The 20,172-nt window shown below is 42.2% G+C and overlaps 5 protein-coding genes across 6 annotated transcripts; 1 reads left to right on the forward strand and 4 right to left on the reverse strand.

Moving 5' to 3' along the window:
* Positions 1 to 1,588: 1,588 nt before the first annotated feature.
* LOC121864882 (MAPK-interacting and spindle-stabilizing protein-like) lies at positions 1,589 to 1,978 on the forward strand. Its single transcript, XM_042364047.1, has one exon. The coding sequence runs from the start codon at positions 1,589 to 1,591 to the stop codon at positions 1,976 to 1,978; it is 390 nt and encodes a 129-aa protein (XP_042219981.1).
* Positions 1,979 to 2,311: 333 nt separating this feature from the next.
* LOC121864871 lies at positions 2,312 to 5,525 on the reverse strand. Of its 2 annotated transcripts, none has more exons than XM_042364035.1 (4): positions 5,413 to 5,525; positions 5,044 to 5,096; positions 4,625 to 4,805; positions 2,312 to 3,173 (listed from the first exon to the last, which is right to left on the reverse strand). In XM_042364035.1, exons 1-4 carry the CDS (start codon positions 5,508 to 5,510, stop codon positions 2,969 to 2,971), a joined length of 537 nt encoding a protein of 178 aa, XP_042219969.1. In that variant the 5' UTR covers positions 5,511 to 5,525; the 3' UTR covers positions 2,312 to 2,968. The 2 variants fall into 2 exon arrangements, with proteins under 2 accessions (XP_042219969.1, XP_042219968.1); XM_042364034.1 differs by having other exon boundaries at positions 5,407 to 5,525.
* A 2,810-nt stretch (positions 5,526 to 8,335) lies between these two features.
* Positions 8,336 to 10,838, reverse strand: LOC121864872. Its single transcript, XM_042364036.1, has 4 exons — positions 10,788 to 10,838; positions 10,352 to 10,404; positions 9,095 to 9,275; positions 8,336 to 8,953 (listed from the first exon to the last, which is right to left on the reverse strand). Exons 2-4 carry the CDS (start codon positions 10,401 to 10,403, stop codon positions 8,749 to 8,751), a joined length of 438 nt encoding a protein of 145 aa, XP_042219970.1. The 5' UTR covers position 10,404; positions 10,788 to 10,838; the 3' UTR covers positions 8,336 to 8,748.
* A 1,426-nt stretch (positions 10,839 to 12,264) lies between these two features.
* LOC121864874 lies at positions 12,265 to 13,724 on the reverse strand. Its single transcript, XM_042364039.1, has 3 exons — positions 13,617 to 13,724; positions 13,120 to 13,294; positions 12,265 to 12,633 (listed from the first exon to the last, which is right to left on the reverse strand). The coding sequence occupies exons 1-3, from the start codon at positions 13,666 to 13,668 to the stop codon at positions 12,417 to 12,419; spliced, it is 444 nt and encodes a 147-aa protein (XP_042219973.1). The 5' UTR covers positions 13,669 to 13,724; the 3' UTR covers positions 12,265 to 12,416.
* Positions 13,725 to 17,296: 3,572 nt separating this feature from the next.
* Positions 17,297 to 19,838, reverse strand: LOC121864873. Its single transcript, XM_042364037.1, has 4 exons — positions 19,819 to 19,838; positions 19,220 to 19,272; positions 18,884 to 19,064; positions 17,297 to 18,314 (listed from the first exon to the last, which is right to left on the reverse strand). The coding sequence occupies exons 2-4, from the start codon at positions 19,269 to 19,271 to the stop codon at positions 18,101 to 18,103; spliced, it is 447 nt and encodes a 148-aa protein (XP_042219971.1). The 5' UTR covers position 19,272; positions 19,819 to 19,838; the 3' UTR covers positions 17,297 to 18,100.
* Between the last annotated feature and the right edge of the window lie 334 nt (positions 19,839 to 20,172).

A 20,172-nucleotide genomic window follows, 5' to 3' on the forward strand; every position in this document is an offset into this window, starting at 1 on the left:
CGTATCCTAAACAATGAAATGGAGAAAAAATATCCAACAGGAAAACATAAGTTGGGGTGTTGTGCTGACTGAGTGCTCTGTTCTCCTATTGGCTGTAATTTGGTGGATTTACATTCTAGTCCACCAATCACAGTTAAGTAAGTAAGTAAGGGATTATTATCGCGAACCATGAACCTCGAAATTCACATTCTTGAATCCGAAGCATTTATGGACAGAATAATTTATCAGTGTCTACTGTTTTGGGTTCACAAATCTGGAAGCGCCAGCTGCGCTGGGAGAGTCTCTGTGGGCGCCGATACCCCTGGGAGGGCCCCTAGGAACGCCGCTGTCTCTAGGAGAGCTCCCCAAAACGCCATCGCTCCTGGCAGGGCCCCTGGTGGCGCCGCCGTCCTTGAGAGGGCCCCTTGGTTTTCCGCTGTCCCTGGGAGAGCCCATGGGGGCACCACAGCCCCTAGCAGTGTGCTATTGGGGTCCCTCCCAGGGTCTGTGGCGCTTTCATGGGCTCTCCCAGGGACAGCGGCGCTACGAAAAGCCCTGCCAGGGACAGCGGTGCCCCAGGGGGTATACCTTGGTAAAGGGCGCCACCAGGGGATCTCCCAGGGATGGCGTTGCTTCAAGGGGCTCTCCGAGAGGCCCACCCTGGGATGGCAGCGCTCCCACGGGCCTTCTCAGTAACGGTGGCTACCCCAGTGGCCTTGCCAGGGTCGCTGGCACCCCAGTGACTCTCCCAGGGACAGCGGGGCTCCCAGGGTCCCTTCCAGGGACGGCGGTGCCTCTAGGGATTCTGCCAGGGGCGGTGGCGCCCTCAGTGGACTTATCATGGTCGGTGGTACGCTCAGGGGCGCTGTCCGGGGCGGTGACGCCCCCAAGGGCCGCGCCAACACCCCTGACAGGGCCCCTGGAAATGCCGCCGTTCCTGGGAGGACCCATGGGAGTACCGCTGTCCCTAACATGGCGCCTGGTATCGCTACTGCCCATGAGACGGCCCCTGGAAGCGCCGGTGTTACTGGGAAAACCCCTAGGTGCGCCACTTTCGCTGGGAGAGCCCCTGAGGGCGCTGCTGACGCTGGGAGGACATTTGGGAACGCCGCTGTCCCTGGGAGAGCTCCTGGAGGATTCATTGCACCAAGTAAGGTCCCTGGTGGCGCCGTTGTCCTTGAGAGGGCCCCTTGGAGCGCTGCTGTCCCTGTGAGAGCCCCTTGTAGGGCCCCTGGCGGCGCCGAACCTTCTGAGAGAGCCCTTGGGGGCGTCGCACCTGGTATGGCAAATGGGAGGACCCCAGTGGGCACTGTCACTGTAGGGACTCTGGGAGCAGTTGTTTTTGCACATTTAGAACAATGGGATATAGGAATAAATACACCGCCCATTGCATTTCCAGTATCATTGTTCTAAATGTGCAAATACAGCTGCACCCAGGATCCCTATAATGACAGTGCCCCTTGGGGCCCTCCCATTTGCCCTACCAGGTGTGACGCCCCCAGGGGCCCTTCCAAGGGCGGCGGCACCCCCATGGGCCTTGGCAGGTGCGGTGGCGCCCCCAGGGGCCCTGCGATGGGCTGTGGCGCTGCAAGGGGCCCTGCCATGGGCGATGGCACCCCCAAAGGCTCTCTCACGGACAACGGCGCACCTAAGGGCCCTGCCAGGGCTGGTGGCGCCCCCAGGGTCCCTCCCATGGGCGGACGCTTCACCAGAGTCCATTCCAGGGGCGATGACACCCCCAGAGGCCTTTCCAGCGGCAGTGCCCCACCCCCCCCCCCAAGGGCCTTATCAGTGGCGCCGGAAGGAGCCCTCCCAGGGGCCCTCCCAGGGACAGCGGTTCCCCCAGGGCCAGGTCAGGTGTAACGGCGCACCCAGGGGCTCTCCTTTTGGGCAGCAGAGGCCCCAGGGGCCTTCCCAGAGGAGGTGGTGCCTCCAGGGACCCTTCCAGGGCGGTGATGCCTCAAGGGGCCCTTCCATGGTCAACGGGTCCCCCAAGTGACCTCCCAGGGGCTGAGATATTGCATGTGCGTATGTGGGATAGTATGTGGAGTAGTATGTGGAGTATATGAGATAGTATGAGAATATGTGGCAAGAGAGAGAGAGAGAGACCTCCTGACGAGATAGCTTGCCAGCCAACAAGAATTTAATATTCAACATGACAACCACTAAGAAAATGACAACCGGTTATTCAAAAATGTGTTAAAATTTACTGTGAAGAAATGTAAGTACAGTATACTGTATTGTATGACCATGCATTTTGAAGCATAAGGTGGCCATGGCTGTTAAGAATATTTTCACCAGTAGAGTACAGGGTTTTAAGTGATATTCCAGGAAGAATTAAGCATATATTTCTATATTTACACATTTGACCCCTGTAAGGAAACACATTATGCTTAAGAATTTACCGGTACATTATACAGTACGATGAGAAACATGTTCTGAAGACAGACTTCAGTCATCGTGAAGGGCCAGAGATCTCACAGGATATGTAGGTTAAGCTTTACAGTGGTCAGGTATATGATATTAAAGAGTAATTTATTTTGGTGTACTTAGATAAGCCTCAGTTAACGTTACAATGTTATAACTGCGCTTCATCCTCTTTTAGCTCGTAATTTGTTTAGGATTTACACTGATCATCAACAGTTAAAAGTTAGGAAAGGCTCTGAATAAATTTTTGGGGTAAAAGCCTTGATTCTATTACCCAATAAATATAATATCATTAACATTAGTAATATGAGCAGTAATATTACTATTATAATGACCTTACGACTCAGACGATCTGGCCTTTAAATCAAGAAGTAATCACATAGGTACAGTAAATAGTATCGTATTTATAAGACAATTCACCTGTAAGAGAATCCCACTCCTGACACACACACACACACACACACACACACACACACACACACACACACACACACACACACACACACCCCAGCATCCTGATGGTCCTGGCCCTTGTCCTTCTGTGAGCTTCGTCTTCCAGCGTCTAGCCACAGGCGGGGGGATAGCTTGCACCGTTGACCGTGCAGAAGAAGGACAGAGAAAAGGTGATGGCGCGGTTGGTGGAGGTAGCGGTGACGGTGTAGGTTGAGGAGGTGGTGAAGATGATGTTGAGGGCTATACGTGGTTTACGGGCGCTGCTTTCACTGTCCTGATCAACCAGTCCCAGCAGTGATCCGTCTAATGATGGTCTGTGGGATGTTAAACAAAAGTGTTAAAAGTTGTAGGCTTAGTTTCTCAGTCACTTAAGCTGTCAACTGGGTTTTTCTTTAAAAAAGCCGCCGCCCATTTGACTAAATCAATTGACAACTGGAAAGGTTTATATTGATAACATAACCTATCTAATAACAGAAAAATAAAACCACTTGATTTTACTTTCTCGAGAAAATTTTTTTGATTAATTTCACCATTCAATCACTATACCAGGGGTGTCAAACTCATGGCCCACGGGCCAAATGTGGCCCTTGGGAGGGTCAGGTGTGGCCCGCGGGATGACGGTAAAATTTATCATCCCGTGAAATTATGAAAGAAATAGATATAATCATGTTTATTTAGTAAAGTGAATTTTACATACTTAAGATCAGGCAACCCCAAATGAGGTATTCCTGGTAAGCCAGGTAAGGCAATGTGTGAAGCTGTAAACTTCAATCCTGCAAATATGTGATATAGCACTTGTCTTGGCCCTGAAGAGGGTAAGTAAAATAAGAATTGGCCCTCGAAAGGTTTTGAGTTTGACACCACTGCACTATACAGTAGTTTGTCTTGTGTGCTTCCTGATTTACAGCATTTAACCCACGGCGCCTTGATTCTCAGTCTCTCCAAATCCTTTTTGGGTTTTCTACCTTTACAATTAGTGAAAATCCGGCACTGCTACGTTACACCTTCCATTCCTAGTTTCTCCTTTACCGGCATCTCCCAGACCTTGTATCCGTTAAGGTCACATTATCACCAAACCAAAGACGTGTGTGTGTGTGTGTGTGTGTGTGTGTGCGTGTGTATCACCTCCTGCCCAAGTGATTCTCCCTGACTCCTTCACCCATTAATAAAGATGTCTCATAATACAGTTGACATCAAACAGCTCTGTCTTAATGTTCTCTGTAGAAAATCAGTTCCACTAAACTCCCTCCACCTCCACATACTACTCCTCCATATGAGTTTTCCAACAGTCTCAATATCTTAACTGTGAGAACATATTGTGCACTCCTTCGTTTCACACTTCTCTTCATAGATATACAAATTCACAGTACACTCGTCCCTCACACTTCTCCAGTTCCTCAGCAGTAATTCATCTCCTTTAGTTTATATATCATCTCTTTATGTTGCTGCTAGGTTTGACTCTCAAATTATTTTTCTTAGAGAGTCGTATATGTACATATTTGTACAAAACAAACATTTATAACAGAAAAACAAGGCTTATCAGACCTAGACAAACCCATCCTTACGATCTTAAGTTTGGGTAGTACAGTATTTCATCTCTGACGCTGCAGCTGACTGCTCATGCGCAGATCGATCTCGTGCTAACCTTTTAAATTGTTCCCAAATAATGCCTGACTCACTTACATAATGAAAAAGCACATTTCTAAGCTGGTGATATTGAAGGAGCTAACCACTACTTATTAACGCAAATAGTATCCTTACTCACCCATCGTTTTCCAGCAGTTGATCGGCGATAGCAGAGTAGCGACGGAATCGCCTCTTCTGGCACACTTCAGGATTAGTGGCTAGGGCGCAGGTGAACGGCCTCACTGTGGTGGACGTCGTTAACACGATGGCCGTCCTTGTCGTATGGGCTGCCACAACCTTTCCATCTTCAGGGTTGCGGCCTGCGTGTGGATTGGAAATCTGTGAGCTATGGTTGGACCGGAAGACTATAAGCGGTGGATGGATAGGAAGCTTATGGGCTGTGGTGAGATTGGAAACCTATGAGCTGTGGATGGATTAGAAAATCGAACTGTAGTTAGATTGGAAGCCTTTGACTGTGGGTGGATTGGAGTTTCATGAGTTGTGGTTGGTTGGGATGCACAAAAGATGTGAGCAGATGGGAAGCATACTGGTTCTCACCTTGGGTCGTCGACAGGACGGCCAAGAGGATGCCAAGAACCAGCCACTTCATTCTGAAATAAAAACCAATACACATTTAAGAGTGAATCATGCTTCAGTATGTACGGTTCAGTATATTGACATCACGAGTGAACGATAAACACTACTCCTTGGTGAACTAAACATTAAGTGAAATCAATGTTTATGGAGAGACTCACACAAGAGAAAATTCATTGTGTTTCGTATTCTAATTTTCCACAACACTGTATATTATCCTACATTTCCCACACAAAGGAAAAATATGTAAATTGGGTCTTATTTTTTTGTTATCGCATCTCACGAGTTTATATATCAGAGTAACGAAGTTTAAGCTATAGTATCTACAAGAACCTGAGTATATCCTGGCGACGAAGAACTGTCAGGTTGGAACAGGTCTTTGGTTTTATATACCCAACGTAGTATACGTGTGGTATGTTGTCGTATACCATAAACTATAAATAGACTTCACGACGCTTCTTTTCCCAAGCAATGGCCACAACAAGGAACTAACCAGAACAGTGATCAAGGACTTGCTATTTATACGTAACATTTTAGGCAGTAAATCGCATTAAAGGTGAGGACTATAACTAACTCATAACAATATCCATCACTATTTACACGAATGCCTGAATGAAATAAAACAGAAATATAACTTTCATGGTCAATATATCGTCAAGTTATGAAGGAGTTATGAGGAAAGTTGTGAGCGTTGGGGTATTTATAGCATCATAGGTATTCATCACTTGCCTCCTATACTCACCTCTTGCATTACAGGCTGGGTACATTGGGTGCCTTGTTGCTGTTGGTTTAACACGCGAAGTTCACTAGGCGCTGCACCAGGACTTAAAATCCTTAAAGTAACAACTCTAACCTACTCCTAACAACTTAATGTAACCTAACCTAACTTACCCGCAACTAATCTAAACTAACCAACCTCTAACTTCATGCAACATAGCCGAACTTAGTTAATGTAATTAAACCCAATTCATCCTAATTACATGTAACCTAACACGACCAAACATAACCTAACCTGACCTACTCCTATCATAATCGGATCTATCGGTTTCTGAATCTTGGATTTGAGTTTTGTTATCCTAAAACTGCCACAGTAAATTATTTTGGTGATAATAAAAGATAATTATTACAAAAGCATTCAGGTTTTTCAACGAGTCACAAGGCGACTTCAGTCACTACACACAGACCCGAGAGACAGAGAAACGAGTTCTCCAGAAATCCTGTATCTTGGACCTGCAATAAGGTGAGTAAGATCATTGTTAAACTCAGTAGATAGATAACGGAGGCTGTATACCGGGTGAGGTGGGATATTCAGATCAACCAGTGTAATTGCTGTCGGTCCTCACTAATGGTCCTGACTCGTGTTATAAAAACTAAACGTCTTTCATACAGTAAGTAGTGATTTATTTGTAATTCGTGTGTAAATGCAGGAGGTAGGCCTACATAAGAGTTATACTCCCGAACAGGTTCACGGGGCAATGCGGAATCACACATGGCACGGAGTCTAGGACAGTGACTCGATTCGTGTGGACAAATTCTCAAGAGGGTTTCCTTATTCCTGTAACTTGACATGGACATTGAACCTCATAAGTGCCCGGGCGAGTTTAATTGTAGTCGAGAGTTACCAAAAATCCGGTTTTTTTTCAGTGTAAGGCCTCAGTAGCTGGCTATAGGTGTAGAAATTAATATGACAACTCCATATCCTGGAAGGCAATTACTCTGTATGGACGAAACTGGCCATCAATCTTCCTTATGTATCATATAAGCTTTTACTTAACACCGGAATATTACTTCATCATAACTTTAGTTCTGTTTGAAACTCTTAAATAAGGTAATGACAAATGTCGTTCAATAATTACTTCAAGATACTTCTGTAAAAAAACAAAAAAAGCAAAAAAACAGCGTATATTGTGTTTATCCTATTGCAGTATCAGTTAATGATTTTTTTTCGAGTTTGGAAAGTCACCTGAAGTCTTTCCTTTGAAGATAATAAAACAAGTAGGTTAGCCTTCATTGTGTTTAAAGAATATTTCTGGATACCGCCACGTGAGCCAAAAACCAAGATTCTTCATTTTTTATTTAACGAGCAGAAATGTATCTACAGTATGCGTGGAGAACAAGAAGCAAACACAATATATAGTCGTTCCCAAGGTGTCTCACCCAAGAGAACGCCCGAGGCAACGAGTGAGTTGGCTTCCATACTTGACCTGGGGCTCACTCTCTCCAGTTTAGGTACACGTCACTCTCCTTTACCCTCTCGTCTCTGAATGAGGTAAGTGTAACCTGAGTTGACAGCTTGACTATGGTGGACCAGCCTAAAATCAAGCGGTGGAACCAGCACTGAGGTTGACATTTGTGATCATTAGCCACAGACATTTGGGAATGTTTGAAGTTTCTGCAAGATCATGAAGAAGGGTTCCCGAAATCTTCGTGTTCGGAATCTAAACTAGATGATGGCCTCAAGTCATGAGCTCCTTGAGCAGTACGGAAACTATTCGGACTCATTTCTTTTCCATCTGGTGAGAAGACATGGGGTACATTAGCCAGAGATGGAGTCCATGCATAGGAAACATCCATATACTCCGACTTTTGATGCCAAGGAAATTTTTACTCGTTGACTATCTACTGCATAAAACAACGGTCACTAATGCATATTAGGTTGACATAATCTGAAATTTGCACGTTGAGGCAGGAGAAACGACGGAGAATGTTGAGGTGTGTGCTCCTCGTCCATGGCAATGCGCCAATTAACAAATCCCATATTTTACAGGTGTATATAGACGACTGTTCTCTACTGTAGCTCCGAGCAACTCCTACATGGTCCCTACATGCCCTATCTGGCTCAAAGTTATTAATATGTTTTGAAACCTGAAGACCCACCCCACGGGCTGCACCTTCAGGAGACTACTGAGGCGTGGCACAATAAGTTTAAAGGACAATTGGAGTAAGTGTATTATAGTCCGGGCAGACTATTGGAATATGACATTAATTGTAGCTCTCGCTTTTTAATTTTATACTCAATTTGCAAAACGTTTTGATATCCTCTCGTGCGGTCCTCCCAAAGGCAAGTTTTCCAATTGTTTAAATTGCTTCTTGTTTCTTTACCAAGGTAAGTGGTATTAGCTTCAAATAGGTAAGGTAAGGTAAGGTAAGGTAAGGTAAGGTAAGGTCAGGCTCAGCCAAGTTAGAATGTAGTTAACTCCTCGTTGAGATTCAATAAAATTTGTAGTAAATGGACAATGTTTAAATGAAATTCACATTGTGGTATAAATTGTATGTTTATATATATATTTATATTTGTATATGTACATAACTGACCCCTCGATGCTTAAATTAAAGTTAATATAAATAAAAGTCGCCATGATCGATTACAGTATTTCTCCTGACGTGCGAGTAACTAACTAGAGGTTCACTGTGAGTCTGTCAGCTGAGCGACAATTTTAGCTGCATCCCCTGAATCAGACTCACAAGTAATCACAAATATTTTGGCATTTGTAGCAAATTGAAATACAAAAATAACAAAACCAACTTTATCAGGAGGAATGAACATGAGAGAACCCCAAGTATTTTTATCCTGTTCGCTTGTTCCACATTATGAGAACCTTCAATCAACACCTACACGCAGGAGATGTACTGTAAGGCCCACTGCCCGCTGCTCTGGAGTCAATTAGCCTAACAACCGGGAGGGTAGACTACACCGTTGACCGTGCAAAAGAAGGAGAGGGAGAAGGTAGTGCCAGTATCGACGGAGGTGGTGGTAACGGTGTAAGAGGAGGAGACAGTGGTCCAAAAGGTGAGAGCCAAACGTGGGTCCCGGTCATCAACATCACGCTCCTCGCGATCAAGCATGCCATTTAGGGAAGCTTGAATCTCGTTGCTGAGGAAGGGAAAAAAAATCCTTTCTAAACCGAATACTGATTTGGTACAGAAAGACATGTGGATTATAATGATAATAACGTTAATAACGTTAATAATAATGATGATGATGATGATGATGATGTTTCTTGCTATAACTTACTTATCCAACTCCAACTGTCTGTCGTTTATGTGAGAATATCGCCGGTATCGTCTCTTCTGACAGACGTCACCTTGGGTAGCGAAGGCACAGGTGAAGGGCGTGACGGTGGTGGATGTGGTGATGAAGAACGCCGTCTTGGTCGACCTGGCTGCTACAATTCTGGCATCCAGAGCATCACGCCCTAGACAGAAAAAGTCAGTCATGATTTTGTTTTTGTTTTAGTACAGTAACATAAACGTCAGTTAGGTAGATCTCTATTTAACAGATTATATAAGAAATTTCAGTCCGTTATATCGAGATCCATTAGATATGAAATCTCCTTATAATGGAATATACCCATTAGATTGATGTCCGTTAAATGGAGGTTTTACTGTATAAAAAGGAGTGAATTTTTTTACAAGACTAACATCCACCCAACTCTAGGCAAGTAAACGACCTGGGGGTTAAGCTACCAAGCTCGCTTCTATTCATCTAAATGTACAATATCACAAAATATCTACTTTGTACTCTAAGCACTTAAGTGTCCTCGTTAGGAATTTAATGCACTACATCTACCCTTTTTCATCTAAAGGTGAGGTTTATAATTCAATGTTGTAAAAATTCCTCCATATAAACATTAGTATCAACTATGTGAAGACCTGTTGTTTTGAATGTTCTCACTCACTTTAAATTTTTAGTCGTGTGGATTTTGGTTCAATATAAGAAATAAAAACTTTAACTCCAGGAGAAAGTAAGTATAAAGTACCAGACGTCCCAACACCTGGTTCCGTAGAGTACTGTTTGTGTCTGTTCTTTCCATGTACAGTAAGGGGGCCGACAAGTTGATATAACACAATGGGGGACAGTTATATCTCTAGATGTATTTTTATCCACACCTTAATTTATAAAATCTAATGAGGAGATAATCAATGTTTTCCTTTGTACAGGATTTCATGAAAGGTGTTTTGTTGTTTTGGTTCGATAATGTTGGTAATGAAGGAATGATTATGAATAGTATCCTAGCGACGCAACGGCCAGGGTCATAATATGGTGTCTACAATGTTGGTATGTAATTGATATATATCGTTACTAAAAATAGACCCCAGCTTAACCATTCGCATTGGGACTCAGTCTTAATGAAACTCAGACCCAATGGACTCTTAATCTTAAGGGTCAAACTAAGGCCTACTAAAGGATTGGGCCTTCGAGATGAAGCTATCAATGATAGACCTCGAGTATTAAGAACTACACAAGGGACTGGTTAGGTTCCTTACCCACCTTCTACGAGGGACAGGACGCCCAACGTCAAGGCGAAAATCAGCCACTTCATTCTGCAACAAAAGCAAGTAAGTAGTACAAATAAGAGAGCGATATTCTTCATTAATGAGGTAATAAGGGCGTACTTCATCCTGTCATTGGTTATGATTCTAGCTGTCATGTTTATAAGGAAACATTACAACCTGTCATACTTATATAACCTACCTGTTAATTATATCTACCTGTCACAAGTTACTGGGCTTACCTGTCATAGATCCGAGGATACATACATTCTCCTTTAAGCACATTCTTCTCCTTGTCATGTTTATAAATACTGTATCAATTCCTACCTATCCTGTCCCCACCAACACATAACTCCCCCCCACCAGCACTTAACTTCCCCACCAACACTCAACTCCCCTACCAACACTCAACTCCCCATCATCACTTAACTAACCTGTATAAATCCAGTTGACTGAGGATACTGAGGGGTCCTGTGTCACAATCCTTATATACTTCACTTCACGTCAACTATTCTAAAAAAAAAATATTTCCAGGTTTCCTTCTCCCGTTATTGGTCTTCAGTGAGGAAAAAGACGACCAGTGGCCCTCCCTCCCCTCCCCCCTTCACAAATTGCAGTATATGAAGTGCTTTTATATTTTTTTTTCGCATTTTTTCACAAACATCGAGAAAACATATGAAAAATAGTTATGTTTTTATACTACATAAGGAGATTTGAAAATAGATTTTGATCGTCGGGAAAACTGAATAAAAATTTTGAGTTTCCTGGTTAATGTGGTGCGAGACTTCGCGGCGAGTTCGATCCCGAGACATATTTAATGCAGTGCTTGGACTGCTTGCGCGCCTACCTACTACAGTACCTCTCTGCTTGCTAAATCCTCTACTAGCATACCCATTTGCTCGCGTACCCTAGCGTACCTCACCTTTGACACACCAAGCGCACCACACCTCTCACACACTGATTGTACTGTATCCCGGTGATTCTTTTTCAAATGGAAGAAAAATAAAAAATTCACGCAGAAAATTCTAAGTGGTATCACTTCTCACTGCCACGCAGGACAGAGGTTCATACTCAAAGGAATGGATCACATTCATTAACAGTATATATAGGTCAGAGTCATGTGGGTGATATCACTGTTCACTGCCATGCAGGACAGAGGTTCGATGGTCGGTCGCATCTCTCTTCCGCACTGTTGGCAAAGTTCTAGGCGTGTTCTGGCTCCATAATATATCTGTACCTGCGCTTTTAAGTCTATGGACATCTGTTGCCTCATGAGTTTTCAAGATGAGTAATGTTACGTGTTCGATTAATAAGTAACCAACAATCGATAGGAAACACGACGATGAAAAAAAGAGAGAGGAATTTACAGCTAGTTGATGAAGGAGTCACACTATTTCGTCTTGTTTTAAAATGTCACTACATAACCAATTAGCTAACACGTTCACATTTGTTTTGTAATGAGGTATTTTGGTTATAAATAATTACAAACATGTGTGGAAGTTATTATAGGTCGATGGATTCATAGTGAGGGAGAGGTGGTGGTGATGAGAGAGGGAGGTGGTGGTAGTGGGGGAGGTAGTGGGAGTGGTGGTGTGAGAGGATGGTGGTAGTGGTGAAGGAATGGCAGTAGTGAGCGTGGCAGAAACTTTCCAGGATGACATATGGTAGATTTTTCTCATGGAATATTTTTGCTGTTCATTATTGCTGCTCATTTTTTGTTTTCGTTTTACTTATATAATTTCACCACTTATCACCTCACTTGCCGCTCGAGTGGTTGATCAAGCCAGTGTTAGTATAGGAGGAAACCAGACCTGTGATGCTTGGTTCACACTACTGTAGATAACACCTCACGTATCGGTGGTGAAGAGGATAAAATCAAAGAAAATATTGGACTTCAATTAATAGCTAGAAGAAAACATTTGCAATATATTTACGTACAGTATTTACATAATTGACCCCTATATATAAAATATAATACTAGTATACAGTGAGAATTCTCAAAAATACGATATAGGCTTCCAAAGAGTCCAGTTACATCGGGGCCGCTTGGTGAGCGTTTACCCTCACCCACAGCTTGGAGGACTAGATGCTCCATTAACTGTACAGAAGTAGGAGAGCGAGAAGGTGGTCAGGGTGTCTGTGGAGGTGGTGGTGATGGTGAAGGTGCTGGATACGGTGGTCCAGAGAGTCACGGCAATGCGGCCACCACGCTTCCCTTGTCTGGGTACATCCTCCTCCTCGTCATCCGTATCTTTGTCGAGTGAACTATCCACCAATGTTCTGATGAAAATAATGGACAGAGATTTTGCTTGCATTTAGATTATGGCATTTAAGGGATTAAATTATAATGTGCAACGGATAAGAAAATACCCATTAAATACTAAATAATGATATATCCACAAGGCGATAGTTCCGGATCATTGGCAGTTATATAAGAGGCTCCAGAAATAACCCTACTTACGGCCGCCCTGTGATCACCATGCACTACACTTCAGACAGATTCCGACATTTCATTCCCAATAAAGTGGGATGGGATATAAGGTCCTTCAGGGTTCAAGTTATCAATTGCCTTTCTGGAAATTTATGCTTTAACCCCAAATTTTGTCGCTTAAGAAAAAATAAATGTAATTTGGGTATTTTTGACCGGAGTCATCTTGTTATGCAGCGTACAGGGTAAAAATATTGACCAATAGCCTGGTAGCGGATGAATGAAATTTAGTGAGAATGTCGTTTTCTATGTTAAGGAAGTAGGACGTCAGGACTTACTCTTGATTTTCATGGTCAATGATGGGCATGAAGCGCCTGAATCGCCTCCTCTGGCAGACAGCAGCGTTGGCGGCGAAGATGCAGGTGACGGGGTTGGTGGAGGTGACGGTGTTGAAAGCGATGGCTGTCTTGACCGACCTGGCCACCACGATCCTTGCATCCCCCTCACTCCGACCTGCAGAAGGATATACAAGGATGTCGGTAAGAATTTCAAGAAAGGTTACAAATACTTATCTTCTTGGTCTGTTTAATACTTGGATGCGTGTATGGGGGATTGTTATTTGTGTGTGTGTGTGTGTGTGTGTGTGTGTGTGTGTGTGTGTGCGTCTGTGTTGGTGTGTGTGAGCATCTGTCTGCCTGTGTTTTCCAAATAATTTTAATTGACCAGATTAGCATGTCCACAAGATACCCAGATTAGCATGCAGGCACACACGGACTCCGGAGATGTGAAAAAAAGGCACAATAGAAGGTTGACTAAAACCAAGTGAATGTCTCACCTTGGGCCAGGCCCAAAAAGCCCAGGGCAACAGCAAGCACCAACCACTTCATTCTGGAAAAAAAGAAGACATCATAATCCCCCCAAAATTCAGGTGTTTAATGTTACTTATTTTTTATTTCCGAAGAACTCACTGGGTGAGTGATGTTTGAGGCATGCATATATATATATATATATATATATATATATATATATATATATATATATATATATATATATATATATATATATATATATATATATATATATATATATATATATATATATATATATATATATAGTCGCCTACAGGTGTGTTGTTACCCCTTACCACGCCTACATTGCTCACGTGACAACTCGTATGGCTAAGGAAGTGATTGATAGCGCTGTTTCCTATCAGTCAGTTCCCTCGCCAAATGAACAGTGCGTGGATGGACTTTTCAGCATAAGAAGGTGAACTGAACTTTTTAATGTGCAAAATCGAGCTTGTTAAATATTGCATAGCCTACGATTGGTCTTGTTTATAATGTGATTCTTAAATATTACTATACTTAGATAATCTTTAACTGATGTTTTATTTACAAATATAGAGTTGATATTTGAGCCCTGAACGTGATGTCAAGCACTCACGGACCCACACCAAGTAGTGGTGCTATTAGTGGAAGTATAATGGCAGAAATATTCCTCCCAAATGGTAAATTTTAAGGGCGATAAGAATAATGCATTTCCTAGTTTCTTTTCCTCACGAGGAACCTATGTGCTCGACATATGTATCTTAGTCACGATTTTGATTATCTAAACAGGACAACACGTTATCTGCACCCCGAGACACGAAGCCCATTTTACAGTCAGAATATCCGATGTTATAAATCTTGTCCATTTGAGCACAAGGTTGATTTTAAACGGCTTTATTACGATATGGAAATTAAAACTGGGATGGACGGATTGATCGATGGATGAAACCTCTGGATATACAAACAAACGGATGCATGGACAGAGGCAAACAGAGACATGGACAGACACACAATAAGATATATGTCAGAGTATTTAACATCAAAAGCATCAATATACTACAATATTTGGCTCTTGTGCATCCTTATGCCCTAGATATATTCACCCAAAACTTAAAGGAAAAAGCTAGTTAAGAAAACGATTGTTATAACAGGAACGTGTACGTCTACCATTTTGTACACACCCAGACGAAAGGACCACGATATGATCACAGAATATAGAGTATGTTAAGTATAAGCACCTGAGTATACCCTGAGCAGCGAGGAACTATCGTGGGATGTGATGATGTGGGTTATATACCTGTGGTGTACTGCTGATAGGCCTCTGTGTCTGCTGAAGACGAGTTATCAGTCAATACCATACATCACTTATAAATTACCCAGGTAGGTCAAGTCTCTCCTGCATTTCTCTCGTGTCAACTATTTTTTAATGTTAATTTCAAGGGCAAACGTGAATACTTTCATCCACAAGTATTATACAAATATTAATATAGAAGTATAAGAAGAATATACAAGTCGGTATCACTATCAGTAATAAAAGCAGTATTTCCTATTGTTAATCCCGTAGTATCAGACTTTGGCTATTTTTAGCACCAAGGAAGTTAGGGTTGTGGATGGCGGGCCCTATAGAGGAAACGGCAACCCTAGTTGTATGAGGATCACAATCAACACAGCCACCACCACGACCACTACTACCACACGTTCTCGCCCGCTCACACACACACACAAACCATCTCCCCTGTGAACCATGTAACCTGCCTCAGTGATTCATACTTTAACTAGTTATTGGAAACAATTTTCGGCCTTCAAGCAGGTCATATCATTCCGGGTCTATAAGTGTGACGGTGCAACGAAACTCAATGATGAACCAGAGACCAAAACCCGGTGTAAGTAAACAGGGATCAAGGGTTGAATTATGAGGAAACACGGAATCTGAAATAGCTTTATATTGGCTGTGGTGGCCTTTGTCACACTATGGGGGATGAAGAGGGTATGGTGGAGTAGGATTCGTCTATTTTTTTTTTATAATACGACTTCGCTGATGCTCAAAAAAATTTTTGCCATTGCTAATTAAATACATAGCATGTTCGGATTAGTTATTCAAGTACTCTGGGTTACTGAGTTATGGTGATATTTCCAACGATAGGAAGAAGCTTGTTTGTGTTAAGTTGTTTTTGACAGAAGCTGAACCAGGGTGGGGATCACCTGGTTTCTCTAAAAGTACAGAGTTAGAGATATAAACTTCCATACAAAGGTGAATGCTCCGAGATATGTCGTCAGCAGGAGTGGATGATCTATTTTGAAGTTCCAGGTTTGTGTGGGAATACAATACTGTAAAAAATTTCCTCATCAAGTCCATGTCTGATCTAATGTCTGCCTGGGAAGGGATGGATCCGAGAGAGGAAGAGGGAATAAAATGCAGAAACAAGACAATAGACTGAAGAACCAAGCGGATAAAAACACAATAACTGTGTCAGGGTTTGGATGTGTAGCGAGGAAGGAAGAACGACATATTACTGACTTAATCCCACGTGTTGTTGTGTCAGTAGCTCAGGTCTTCCTCCATCTCTTCCGACCCTCTGTTAGCACTTCCATCGCTCTCCGTCATCACCCCTTTTCTGTAATGTTTCTCACTCTTTGTTACTGTTCCTTATCCTTTTCTTTTAAGATATTCGACAATCTTAATAAATTACATTTGAAATAATTAAAGATATTTACAAAGTCAATTACGCTGTGTCCGTAAGTTCTAAATCCCCTTTATATACATTTTATTGAAGATGTAAACTACCTTTATTATATAAACACGTTAGTTTTTATTTTTCAAGAAAATTTCGTTTGACGTTGTATTGGTCTAACTTTTGTCTTATACATTTATATACTTTTAGTTTCCTGGGTATCTTATTGTCATGCGTGAAACCTGGGGCGTTCTTTTATTCCTTTCATACTGGTTTTATCATTTCCCCAACCCTCAGTTCACACCCTGATTTTGTTTTATTACTCTTCTTGTTTATGATGATTTTCTCTTTTCTGTTCTGCTGCTCAACGTCTCTCTCATTTTTCTCTTATTTGATTTTTAATCATCATCTTTCTAGTTGCTCCTGATAGCCAGAGCAACTCTCTTGTAGCTCCTGGTGTGATCATCAGTAAACAATAGTCCCCATTACATTTCTCTTTGTGTTCCTTCACCCACACCTTCATCTCTGAGGATGAGGAAAGCCTCGTCAGCCTCAGGCCAACATGTGCATACCCAATGAGTATAAAAAGTAGGAGGCAACAACTTAAAGGCAAATCGAGCACCTTGGAGTAAGTGTAGACACAACGAACTACTGCACAAGTGAGCACGTCATGGGTATGGCGCTGACAACCATAATATGTCACCTTAAGTATTCCTACATTACCACTTCAACAGCAGAGAAGATACCTGGCCAAGTCTACCACTGGATCATAGGCAGAGCGAGACAGGAAAAGTAAATATCCCTCTTTGTGCTGAAATTTTTTGAAGTAATTGGGGATACAGTTAATGTACTAGTGTCACCTTACCCTGGATTATCAAGCCAGTGAGGATATGATTATAGCACTAGTTTGTACACATGTTGGGTATAAGTGACAGAACCCTTTTTTCATAGGGGATTAGAACCCATAACTGTTCAGTGCCATAAACACATATTCATGGGATTCAAAAGAACATTCGGAACGAAACATATACATTATATTTACGTATTTACAAAATTGACCCCTGTGTATTAAAACTAAAAATGGTGTATAAATAACAATAAATAATGTCATAGAAGCAATACAGTCGTCGTAACAGAACAACTACCTTCAAGAGAGGCGGTTGGTTCATGGCGGCGTATAGGGACTGAGGGCAGCAGCAACCGTCATGCTAATGGTTCTTGGTGTCTCTGGAGAGCCGCCCATATCAAGTCTAGATTAAATTGTTATACCGGAAGGCTATCGTTGTCTTAAACTCCATTAAACCTTTATAGAAGATAACCATTTTTGTTTATAAGAAAAACCTTTTGTGGACTTCGTAGTACAAATTAACTCAATCAAGATGCATTCCGTTATGCCCCTCAGAGCTCAAGTCCCACTCTAGTTAAACATTCTAGCTAATCCATAAAACGTAACCTTATTGTTGTTCTAAAACTCAATTGGTTATAGAGCTCTAGAAACTAAATAATTATGTTAATCTGAATAAAAACCGCCAATTCTTGATGATATGGCGACTGTTATGAAATATGAGCGGTATGACAAGATTTCAACACTTAGGTTAAACTATTAGAAGTAAAAAATTATATGTAAAAGTCTTGGTTTCAACATCATTACGGAATTTTAGAAGAATATTATGGCTGCCTGGAATAACTCTATAAACTCTGGCCCCTTGAGACGAATTCAATGTTACTATTAAATTTAAGAGACACTCACGCCAGTAACCGAAGTCACACCCGAATCCTGAAAGCGTCGTTCCATTGGGTTGATTTTTCATGTTGGTCACTTAGCCGCACTTGTTAGGGAAGTCGGCGCCGCTAACCGTGCAGAAGAAGGAGAGGGAGAAGGTGGTGCCGGTGGTGAAGGAGGTGGTAGTGACGGTGAAGGTGGAGGAGGTGGTCGACCAAATGGTAAAGGCCACACGAGGTTGCCGGTCAGCGTCTCTTTCCTCCCGCGAGTACAGATCGTCTTCGTCGGCCATTGAACCTTCCACTAACGCTCTGAAACACGACCACACATTCTCTTACACATGTTAAGGACATAATTATGTAGGGCAATCACAGAGTTATGCATACTAACCACAAAATTAGGCACATCAACCACAGAATCGTGCATATCAATCATATTATCATGCATATCAATAACACAATTGTATATTCTCTCTAGCACCAGCATATTAGATGATAAATTTATAAAAGTTATCATCATCATTAGCTTTTAGGGATTTATATCAAACTCTCCGAATATAAAAGAAGTGACCATGATGTGGCACTGATCACCAGACCATGATGTGGCACTGATCACCAGACCATGATGTGGCACTGATCACCAGACCATGATGTGGCACTGATCACCAGACCATGATGTGGCACTGATCACCAAACCAAGATGTTAAATATATCACCAAAAACTATGCCATGATTCTTCAATAAATTTTTGCCCTCAGTTGGATAAAAAGGAATCTAGAAACGTTTTTCTTCACAAACAACCACTTTATCAGGGCCTCATACCGTAGATAAAGACATAGGGTAAATAAAACTACTTTTTCCTCAACTCTTCGGTTACTCACTGATCGTTCTGGTTTAGATGGTTTAGGGCCTGGAAGCGCCTGAATCGCCTCCTCTGGCAAACAGCATCCTCGGTGGCGAAGGCACAGGTGACGGGAGCAGAGGAGGTGAGAGTGGTCAGGACTACAGTTGTACGCACCGACTGGACAGCTATGACACGGGCAGCAGCATCATCGTTACGACCTAAGAAAAAGAACAAAGATGAGTAAACTGAGTCGTAAATTCAATGCGCACCTGTCCTTAAGTTTCACTAACAGATGTATTAGAATAATTATATAAGCCACATGTGTGAATAACAGATGCATGGGATAATTATCTAAACAGGTGTGCCGGCTCACCTTGTACCAGGCAGAAGACGCCCAACACGACACCTACGAGCAACCACTTCATTCTGCAACATTAAGTAAAACACATGTTACTTTAACGAAAACTTTGCTGTGATATAAGCAATGGTTCTATAAAATGAACCAAGTCACCTCGTATGGTATGTCTCGGTAACTGGCATAATACACACCAGATCGACCAGTCCATAACCTTATTAAGTTCCATCATAACTTAACCATTAAGACTAGGAACTGGTCGTCGTGAGCCCCAGTCCTAATTCATCCCAGTTATATGGGACCACCTCCTGACGGGTCCATTCATAGTGGGACCCCAATCAAAGATGAAATTAGATTAAACTGCTTGAAAGATTATTGAACTTTGAGTCCATAAGGTATTCAACCATGTCTCAAGCTTCTGCTTACTTTAATCTCAACCCACACTGGTGCAGTGACTCAGAGCACCGAGTTTAAGATTTAAAAAAAAACCGTATCTGTTCAGCATTTTTTTTGTAAAAGAATAACAACATATCACTTTGTCGCATCTTGATATAAGGATTACCATATATAAAGACCATTCACAATAGAGTATATAAAGTATGCTAAGGTATAAGCACCTGTGAATACTCGAGCGATGAGGAACTGTTGTGGGATGTGAGGTTGTGAGTTATATACCTGCGGTGTTATAGACCTCTGCTGAAGGAGAGTTACCAGTCACTACCATACATCATTTATTGTCACTCAGGTAGATCAAGCTCCTCCTGTGTGTGCTTATCGTTAGTCACTTTCTCATAATAGACAGACAAGGTCCACCTAGACAGTCGCTACTCTAACAACTTTATCTTAAAATATATGCGCCATACAAATTTATACATAGCAATCATTGCCATAAAAAAAAGGGAGAAATATTTCAGTGTTTTCCTATAGCAATTTGGGTATGGAGGAGAGAGGTGCATAATTGGTGGGTTTAA

This window comes from Homarus americanus, unplaced genomic scaffold (assembly GCF_018991925.1).
Source record: "Homarus americanus isolate GMGI-L3 unplaced genomic scaffold, GMGI_Hamer_2.0 scaffold38488, whole genome shotgun sequence".
Lineage (NCBI taxonomy): Eukaryota > Metazoa > Arthropoda > Malacostraca > Decapoda > Nephropidae > Homarus > Homarus americanus.